The 10,872-nt window shown below is 35.9% G+C and overlaps 1 protein-coding gene across 1 annotated transcript; it reads left to right on the top strand.

The window, feature by feature from the left end:
- Window positions 1-726: 726 nt before the first annotated feature.
- On the top strand, window positions 727-8,323 carry LOC113233718. Its single transcript, XM_026468896.1, has 7 exons — window positions 727-753; window positions 889-1,002; window positions 1,549-1,671; window positions 2,056-2,196; window positions 5,495-5,692; window positions 5,773-6,012; window positions 8,116-8,323. The coding sequence occupies exons 2-7, from the start codon at window positions 921-923 to the stop codon at window positions 8,316-8,318; spliced, it is 987 nt and encodes a 328-aa protein (XP_026324681.1). The 5' UTR covers window positions 727-753; window positions 889-920; the 3' UTR covers window positions 8,319-8,323.
- Window positions 8,324-10,872: the final 2,549 nt, after the last annotated feature.

Here is a 10,872-nt window from a genome sequence, read left to right as displayed (position 1 = left end):
CGTTTCCCCAAATAGGTCCCCGAAACGCAGCCAGTGTAGGTAGGCATTACGGTCCATAAAGGACTCGTGAAATGCCTCGAAGAACCTCTCATGGAGCTCCGTCTCTTTCTATACGGACTCGTGGTCAGAGGTGCTAAACACCACCGGGTCTCGCCAATACTCTTTGGCCAACGATAAGGGAGTTAGCTCTTTATCAAATGTGACAACCTCCCCACGAATTACGTCACCCGTCATCGTCAAAAAGTAGTTTCTAAGATTGCATATCTCGCGGTTGTGCATGGTTTTGACACTTAATAGGCCTTTACCGCCACACTTCAGCGGGACATACAATCTCATAACCGACGATCTCAGTTGATGCATTCGGTGAGGGATCATCGTGGTGCGGACTCGTCTATCCAGAGCGTCTAATTCCGTCAGAATAACAATAATAATTATTATTATTATTTACCAGGCGTCTTTCTAGGGAAAACGAGATGGATGGTGTGAAAATTTCCTTAGTATTTCGCAATTATCAAATATTATGAATACACGAATAAATAAAAAACCACAACATTACTTACCGAATTAATGTGAATAATTTAAAACTTCAATTTAATGTTTAGTCTAATAGCGAAATGTGAGCAACGCACCGATGTAAATTAATTTTTAAAGAGAAAACCAACTAAAAAAATAAATAAAAGTTGTGCCGGAACCGCATATCAGTCAAATACAGTGTGTGTTAGGAACGCCGCCCGCGCCGTATTTAATACACTAGTACGTAGATATCGTTGGCCGCCGCTGACATTTTCTCCATACCGACGCGACGTTAATAGTCTTGTTCAGCATGAAATCGGCATTACTATTACATTATATGAACTTTTTCAATTTAAATCTCTTTTTTCTTTATAGGTAGTATTTATAAAACATTTTTCTTTAGATACATGTTTTATTATCACCCGAACTTGGGAAGGAACATGAAGCCGTTGTTTATTTTACAACTTTTATTTATTTATTCACCAAGCGGTAAGATTTTATTTTATTTTTCCTTTTAAACAGGATTATTTGTAAAATACTAACAATCTCGCAATATAGGCGTATTACTAACGTCATAAAAAACAACTCTTGTTCTAAGGCTGTTTACGAAACAATAAATTTACCAAAAATAAACTTTTAACAAGTTCCATGTGCCTGTAATTTCATCAGCACCCTTACCCTACAAAACCGGAACGCAGTAATGCTTACATCATTGCTTGGCGGCAGAAAAGGGTGCCGTGGTAGTACTTCACATGGCGCTCTACGCTATTAATATAATATGTATTGCATTAGCTATCCACTCCAAATAAAAAATAAAATAAAAATTAAAAGTTGATGTAAAAAAAATAAAAATATAATTTAATGTGTCACGGAGTTCACTTCAGGGACACTGCACCGAAAGCCGGGACCCGAAATAATTTCGAAAAGTTCATTTTATAAACAAGCTCTATCGATAGTAGAATATGCGTCTATTTTTTACATACATTCATTTTGAACAGCTCAACGCTGTTCAAAATATAAACATTTCTTTTTCAGTACTCAGCGAAGGACTATTTTTCCGAAATGATTACTTATACAATGAGGATGTTGAGGGTTTTATAAAATACCATGAAATACCAGTCAATTGGCACGATGCCTGGCTAAGATGTTATTTTGAAGGTAAATAATCGTATTTGTTTTTGTTGTGCACCAACTTCTTCTCGAAGTACCGTAAGTAACAAATAAAACTTTTTTATGATACCAAGTGGCGGGATGGGCAAGTAGTGTGACTAGTGGTAAGCAACACGCCTGTCCATATTTGTTGCAGTGCCACTCAGAGCTTTATATCGCAGAGATTTGAGGGACACTCCCTTTTTCAGAAAGAGTTCTACTGCTACTGAACCTTAATTTGTAAAAAACAATACTAACCAATTGTATTTAGTTCGTGTAAAGATTGACATAAAAAAATTGGAAATTAGAGCTGATAGTGATAAAACAATAAATTTACAACAATAATATTAAGTCTGAATTTTAGGATTTTAATTTCATATACATTTTTCACAGATGCCATACTAGCTTCTCCTATAAATTACAAAATGGCAATTATAATGACAAACATGATCAATCTGTGTAGAACAAATCATGTTGGTATATTCACTGGTATCCATTCCATGTTTTCCAAAGGCAACTACCGTTCCGTAGAAGGTAAGATAATAATTATTTAATAATGTAATTATGTTTTCGATTAATTTTGATAGACTGTCAAAGTTTTCACAACAGTGAAAAAACTACTTCTAAAATTATTGGCAAATAAAGAATAAAATAGTCTTGTGAACATTTCTCCAGAATGTCAAATAAATAAATAAATAACCATCCAGTATATAGCCAGAAATAGAGACGAAATGTCATTTAATGTGTTTGAAAACTAATCTGCCAAATTATTAGGTGACAACTGCGCTCCGATTGGCCAGCCCGAATTCGAAACAATTGACGGGTGTCGTCAATTCTTTCACTTCAAATCGACCAGTTTAAGGGCGCGTTCTCACTGTGTCGTGACGACAGGTAGTCGTGCTGTTTACAGTGTCGAGGCTTGTATATATAAATGAAGTTGTTCACATATAGAACGACACGATTAACTGTCGATCACGATTTCTTTATCGTTACGAGGACAGACTGTTGTGTTAATGGGAAGAGTTAGAACGACAGTCGTCTGACGATACATGAAACGTCACGATAAAAACGTGACGACGAGATGAGCCAGGGTTTTAGCCCGGCGCTTTTTAACACCGGGTTTAAATCAGGTTAAAACCCATTAATGCCCAAAATCGAAGACAAAAACTATTTACGACTAAATATTTGTCGTGAATTGAGTTTCATTCAAATTTAATTATATATATTATTACAAAATATTAAATTTTTTAAATAGTCCCAAAATTTTCTCTCGTCACATTTCAGTGCATCTATAAACGTTTGACATAATCCTAATGGAATTCTTTTTAATAACATTGGATGTACCCAAAACTTTCTTTTCTTCATTTGCTTCCTATTCCGCCTTTTTAAAAAGTAATACATTATTATAATTTCATCTTTCACATCACTACTGCCTTCCAAAGAACATAGAAGCAACTGCAGTGCATCAAACGACTCTGTCGTGCAAACGACAAGGCGGCTGCCGTCAAACGATAAATTGTCGTCACGATAGTAGGAACAGCTAGAGACGACGGTCGTTCAAAGATAAAATAATTGTCCACGACACAACCACGTCAGATAGTCGTGATATGGGAACAGGCTAGCGCGACAGTCGTCCAAGGATAAATAAAACGTCACGACATAGTGGGAACGCGCCCTAACTTGAGCTTTGCTATAATGGACGAAAATTGAAAAATTACATATTTGATATTTAATTACCGACAAAATGTTATTCCGTTTATTTTGTAAATATATGTTTTGGTGTTTTTTTCCACACCACCGAATGGAACAGCCCCTCATAATTAGATGTTTATTACAATATAGATTTTTTTTAGAATATACGGAGTCGTACATATAGGTCAGTTGTTGGCGCTGTACTATTTCAGCTTTCTAATTTGTGATTTCAGTACAAACGAGAGTTGATATTTAAAAGTGATATAAGGCCAATTTGCCTGATGAGAGCCAGAGATCGATAACCCTTATTTCGTATCTGTTTCTGGTTATATACGCGATGTAAATAACGCACATACCCGGGACCTTTGTGTGGCAATACGTCTTGGTAACCCTTCGGCCAACTGAAACGGATTTTAAATATCACGCGGCAAATTCACAGGCAACGACTACGCTTCTTCACTTTTCAAGTAGCTCTCCCAAAAACTCTTTCTTGTCTTGTGCGCGCTTTATGCATTGACCATCAAATTCCCTCGTTATTTCCATAATATAGCAACTCTGCCAACAACCATCATGTCATGTGCCCACGTCAGATGACTGAAACTCAACTGTCACTGGTAGCTAAAGTGGCTATAGCTACCAGGAAATAACAATACCCGATTGAGAACTATTTTACCGATAGTTTATATTGTGGCGACACGTATTACCATAAAATGTTTACTAGTACTTCACAGTTTAATACTTGATATCCCAGGATAAATAAGAAAGTAGATGGATAGACACGACATTTGTTAAGTAGGTAAGCTGTACCTTCTGTACACGCCGTTATCATCATCTTTCTATCAAATTAATCTGTCAACAACCGTCAGCCTGTTCTGTATATAAAAAAAAAAAACCGTTACTGTTTTTCCTCAGCAGCGTTTATTTTAACCATCGCAAATTACGAAAATCTAAAATTAAAGTCATTGCATAAATAATTAGCACAATCCATCTTCAATTCTGGGTCCACAAGAACCTAGTTATACTAAAACCTCCTGTCAATCGTTCCAGAAGTGCTACTTGTGGTTTAGTGGTACACGGAGGGCTTAAAGCACTCTGAAGTTTAGGTAGATATGTGGATAGATAGATAGAATACGTTTATTGACTTTTCACAAGCACACATAGCAACGTGACATAATAGTGAGAAAAAACTAAGAAAAAAACATGAAAACAACTCGTACTCAATACTAAAAAAACTGACCTCAAAAGTACGTGGAATAACGTCTATTTGCTAAGTTTTATTGAAATATACCCTAGTTCCTCACTATACGAGATTTGACACAGGAGATAATAAAAATCGGATCTCACTACTCAAAGTGTATTGAGAGAGAAAAACGCCTTGAATTGGAGAATAGCAAACCCAACAATTAAAATAATTGCTCTTAAGTAAAATTTAGGCGCCATTTATAAAAATGAATATTCATGCGTGATCAGCCACTGATGCCACACGATGATTTTCTTCAAAATGAAATGGAACCACTATGGAGGTACTCACTTTCCAACAAAAAAAATCATGAAAATCGGTTCATTGTTCAATACCAGTTATCGCGTAATATACATACAAAAAAAACATAGTCGAATTGAGAACCTCCTCCTTTTTTTGAAGTCCGTTAAAAAGGAAGAAAATCAAATAAATATATGTATACAATAATTGCCAAGAAGGTGTATACGTATATAATAACGCGTTCAGTGTGCTGATAAGGCTAGGGTGGATGATTTCCTCGCTATCATGCGGAAACGCTATCCTGAACACGGTTTCTTCAACTAGAGGTCTTGTCAATCTTTGGTAGCTGTAAAGGTACTTGTTTGAGTGAAGATTACACTTTTATAGATTTCTCACAGGCCGCGCTACAGCAAAAAAAACCATTAAAAGCCAAAAACACATTAAGTAACAAAGGCATAGAAAAATTCGTATGGTCTGCTGACTCGATCTGTCATTGAGAGCGGTCGCCCTGTTACTGTACAGCACAGATACAGTTTCGAGCCCTGCCTGTCAGATCGAAGGAATTATTCTTTGTGTTTGATTTTGTGTAAATAATTAGAACTAAATAATTTAAATTTATTTACTTACTTTAAATTCGAGTATGTATTTTTTTAACGTCAGGCATACCTCTAAGTAAAATCACTCACAAATGGGAACAAACGGAACCCAATAACCGGAACGATTCGGAAAACTGCATTGTTATGCGAGCGAGTGGCGGTTTCACTGACGTAAACTGCAAAGACACGTATCCTTATATCTGCTATAAGAAAGCTAGCACGGTTAAAAGCATGAACAACAATTGTGGAACTACAGATGACCGTATGTATTAATTTGCTATTTACGAGACCTGTTCTAAGTATACTACAAATATTAATTTAATGTTCAGATTTATATTACAGAATATTTAGACTACGTTTCTAGAACAGGCAGTTGCTATAAGGTACATTCAGTTAGTCGAAATTGGACGCGAGCTTATATGGCTTGTGAAGCCGAAGGAGCCCATCTAATTATCTTAAACAGTGAAACTGAAGCCCAGGTGGTTAATGAAATGTTACAAAAATATGAGTTATTGGAAAGACGTGTGGTATTTGCCGGTTATCACGATTTTGAAGAACGTGGAGAGTTTTTAACGGTACACGGTAAGATAAACCGCGCCTTTTATAGCTTTTTAATTTATGTTTTTCTGGTGCTTTCACAATACCAAACCTTAAGAGGGAGCAGAGGAAAAATTCCTAATCTTCGATTTGATTTTAGAGGGATATATCCACTTTAAAGTTAAAAATAAAATATTGTATTAGTAACTACACGATATATTCAAGCATAGACATTAATCACAAACATAAAACAATAAAATTTCCTCGATAGATAAAAATCACCAAATGACCTCTAATTTTCACATTTTTTCGATTTATCCTCGAAATGCTACAGGTTATTAGGACAAAAATTAGATAATTAATTATTTATGCATGATCGACAACTGTCACTAGGGATTTTTTTTTAATTTAGTTTAGTTTTAGAGTTATTCCGCTAAAACGAATTTGGTACTTTAATGCGCAAAATTCAACATCTCCTGTCGCATGTCACGCGAACTTCAGGTATATATTTGTTTCACAAATTTGGGCGGAGCCAACGTCAGAACTTTTTAGGCATGAGAACTCTTAAAGTGTACATTATGATACTGACTTGTGTACATGTCAAAGACTGACAATGCGCTGCATTAGCGCTGCGCGCGCCTCTGTAATAACATCTAACGCAAGGATCGCATAATGCGCGCGATCGTCACACGAACAGGGCCACAAGTCAAATCTGCAGGTTTTAAATCATCTCATTTGTCTGTCGATAGAGCGTCAATGCCAGGATTTTGTACGTTCGGTATACAACTAAAAGTTAAGAGTAGTTTTTTTCATACAAAATGAATAATAACGTAGTTTAATTTAGTTTAGTAGAAAATACGTGGCTTAGTTGGTATAACGTATGGCACGGTATGCTAGAAGATGTCGGTTCGAATCCGGCCGGATCGAAGGATTTTTTTCTGAGTGTTCGATCTTTGTTTTAATAATTATACCAAAATTGTTTTCACAAAAAAGATTTAATGGTTCGTAAGACAATTTCCTTGTATCTTCTTTGGTTTCGGATTTCGTCATAGTATCCCATTAAAAAAAAATCTGTATATATAAATACTGTAATGTATTTTTTGTAAGACCGTTATTTGAAAATAAGCAATACAAATAAACCTTATTTTATTTCATTCCCATAGTATTAAATAAAACGTAATTCGCTTGAGATGGTTTATTTCTTCAGTAAGAGTACAAAAGTAAAAAGACCCGTTACAAAAGATTCTTCGCTTATTTATATAAATTTCTTGCCGCCAAAACCACCCAACATCATCGAGGAATAGCTGTTTTGGCGGTAGTGGTTAAGACCAACAATAATACCAAAAAATGACAACAGATGGCAGATTACAAGCAACGCCTATAGTTGCGATGCCTACAGTCTATGGCATTAAGAAATATGAATTGGCAACACAGATATAAAAGTAAAATGTCATCTGTAATTCAATTGAAGATTTGGCTTGATGGATTTATTCCGACGCCGTGAACCCAAACTTAAAAAAAACTTCTCACACTGGCCCAAGCCTAGTGGCCGCCATTCATCGCTCTGGACCTTTTGGAAGGAAAAGTGTCGTTTTTATTTTGACTTTCAATTATTTTGTGAAATCTAGTTTAAAGTGGAATAGGATAGTGCTATTGTGCCTTAATCGAAGATTAAAACGCGAAATTATACGAATCTCGAACTAAAATACCCGTATCGGCCCGTTTTAAGGAATCCCTAGTCAATCCAAGCACGCCGCCTCAAATTGCCTATCCTCTTTGTGGCGGCCATATTTACAGAAACATAATTAAACATCATGTTTAGGCTGATGGCTTTGCCAAAGCCTTAATAAACTAAAAAAAAAGAAATAGTGGCCGCCATTAAGGAAATAGAATAGATCAATAACAACTTTAAGTATAACACTTGAATTTATTGTGAAAACGTATGACAAATTGTTTGTAACAGTTAGTAAAAGTATTACATTTCAATAACCATATTTGTTGGAGTATGATACAATATACAATGTAGTATGCAAAATACGACCTGGTCATGATTGCAATCTAACAATACCTATAAACCATTTGATCTAGCAAACAGTTTTCCCCGCTTCTCCTCCCGTGACTCACCTTAAACATTGATAATTTTCACAGGACAAACTGTAGAAGAAGCAGGCTACGCCAAATTCGCGCAGAGTCATTTCCATAATGGTGTTTACCAGTCATGTGGTAGTCTGTTGGAATCGGTTGAATTGTTTGAGATGGAGTGCAACAAAACATTAATTTTCATTTGTGAAAAGAATCCCGAAACACTCGTTAAGGATGAAGTTGTTGAATCTTGTCGTCCTAGTTTTTGATTTACACATATATATGTAAGCCCACTTTTTATGTAATTTATCCGAAATAATTTAGCATTTAACTTTTTATTTTGTCACTTTTGGTACATGATAAAAAACTGATATCTCAAGTCAAAATAAAATAGCTGATGTTAATGGATGTAGGTAAGTATATCGAACCATTACCGCCGATTTAGTGTAAGCGACAAAAACAAATTTTACAGGAGAGGGTTTTTTATATTTTTACATATAATGTGATACACACATTGACTTAATATATAATAATGAATTTCGTATCTAATTGTGTAACAGCAAATTTTTTTGAAAACAATGGATGTTAGCCCATCTAATTATCTTAAACATTAAAAGTGAAGCCCAGGTGGTCAACGAAATGTTGCATAAATATGAGTTTTCGGAAAGACGTGTAGTATTTGCCGGTTATCACGATTTTGAAGAACGTGGAGAGTTTTTCACGATACACGGTAAGATAAACTGCGCCTTGTATAGCTTTTTTATTTATGCTTTTCTGCTTAGCCTTTTTGGGGCTTACTATATTTTTGCTATCTCTAAGTAAAGATTTTTGAGGCTTTCAAGCGTTAAAGTAACACTTGTGATTTAAAATATGCAACAAGATGCCACGCGTTTTTTGTCACTTTGTTTATAGTAAACGACGAAATTGTGATACATGATGTCGGTTGCAATAATAAGTGAGGTCGCTTACGATTTTTAACTGACTTAAAAGAAAAACGGAGGAGGTTATACGTTCGGCTGCATGTATGTTTTGTGCACGTTTTCCGATTACTCCTACAATTGTGGACCGATCTTGAAGTCTTTTTTTGTTTGAAAGGGTATACTCCCGAGGTCCTTGATGTCGACGATGATGTTCCGGGTTCGTTTCGGTTTTTACAAATTTAAAAAATATTTTCCGCAAATAAAAGTCGACTTTCACTTGACCGTGTTACGTGTAATCAACAAATCACCATCGACAACCAGAAAGAAAAGAATAAAATGCACAAAGCAGTTTGTAACTGTCTCATTGTCACCAAATAGTCAGGATCTGATGCGGGGATCCCATGGAAATCGAAAAGACCCGATAAGCAAACTATTGAGGTCGCTTCTTTTCAATGAAAAAGTTACAATTATTATTTAATATAGATTCTCTCGGTTACACTCATAGATATAGAAAAAAAGGGGAGATGTGCAATGACGCTATGTAAGATCGGGTGCCGATGTCGCCACTTAAAGATTTTGATTGGGTAGGGCTTAAAACGTGAAAACGACGTAACACAATTTTAAAATTTAACAAAATTAAACTTCCAGTCACTTGAATAAGAGTTATATTACAATATTTTAGTATTTTTTTCATCCTGGTTCAGCCATTCACCATCAGGTGGCGTTTTAGTAAAAATGCTACTAGTATATAATAGCTAACTATTACACGTTAGATGGCGCTGAAACTCATTTTTCGTTACACTAAGAACTCATGGAGCGGTTTTCACCCGCGTCTGTCGGGACCACGGCATCTGTAGAATGTAACAGTTAAGTATGTAAAATTGGTAGCACATTTCACGGCGCGTTTTACGCCTGTAGTGGTGACGGTTGCTCGCGGTTGCCGCGGCGGGGTACTAGTAGAACCGCGCAGGACGCGATGACCTGCGCGTTTGGCTGCCGTGGCGCAATGTGGTGCAGGCGTACGCAGGGTGAATTCTCTATTGACTGCGCGACTTGCAATTAACTCCCACTAACTTCGCGGTCCGTTCCGCAATCGCAACGGTTTCGTGCCCGCAACCGCGGCGGCTACGTGCCCGCACAAACTTGCAGGGTCGTGAGTATTGAAATAAAACCGCTAGCAGCACCGGTGGGCGCGGATGGAAACCTTAAACTGACGCTACTCAACGAGGGATGTGGTCCTACCTAATCGATAGTTGGAAACCATGTGGCAAACTGACGCTACTCAACGAGGGATGTGGTCCTACCTAATCGATAGTTGGAAACCATGTGGCTGTTTTTAATATTTAAAAAAATATTACATTTTTCATACTATATCTAGACTGGTACCTACTGGTGTATTATTAAATTAATATATTAATATAAATTATTATTATTTTCTTAATGGTGGCCATTAGGCTTGGTCCAGTGTCATTTTTATAAGAATAATATAAAAAATATGGCGATCATCGTCAGTGTCAATTTTCCATTATACGTTACCACGGGTTGGTGAAGCTGTCACTGTCAAGAGTAACTCGAACCATCAACGAATTGAATAAACTAAATTATGTTGTTTTTTTATGAAGGATTTATGTAATTTTCTATAATTGTTTCTAATTTATTTTGCAAGCACATGTAAAATAAAGCCTATTTTATTTTATTTATTTTTTGAACTGCATTTACTATGGAAATTGAAACAAAGTCAGAAATAGTAATAAGAAAACCAATCTATCGATTTTCCTGCAGCTTCAATCCAACCTTCATTTGTTTTAAACTCATTGGAAAAACTTAAAAATTAAAAATATTCTACGTTTAAGCTACGAGTATAATGGAATTTAAATATCTTGAATATCTAAAACAATAATAC

Source organism: Hyposmocoma kahamanoa, unplaced genomic scaffold, assembly GCF_003589595.1.
Source record: "Hyposmocoma kahamanoa isolate Upper Pololo Valley unplaced genomic scaffold, ASM358959v1 79425, whole genome shotgun sequence".
NCBI classification, from domain to species: Eukaryota; Metazoa; Arthropoda; class Insecta; order Lepidoptera; family Cosmopterigidae; genus Hyposmocoma; species Hyposmocoma kahamanoa.
This window is presented reverse-complemented; position numbering and strand designations above follow the sequence as displayed.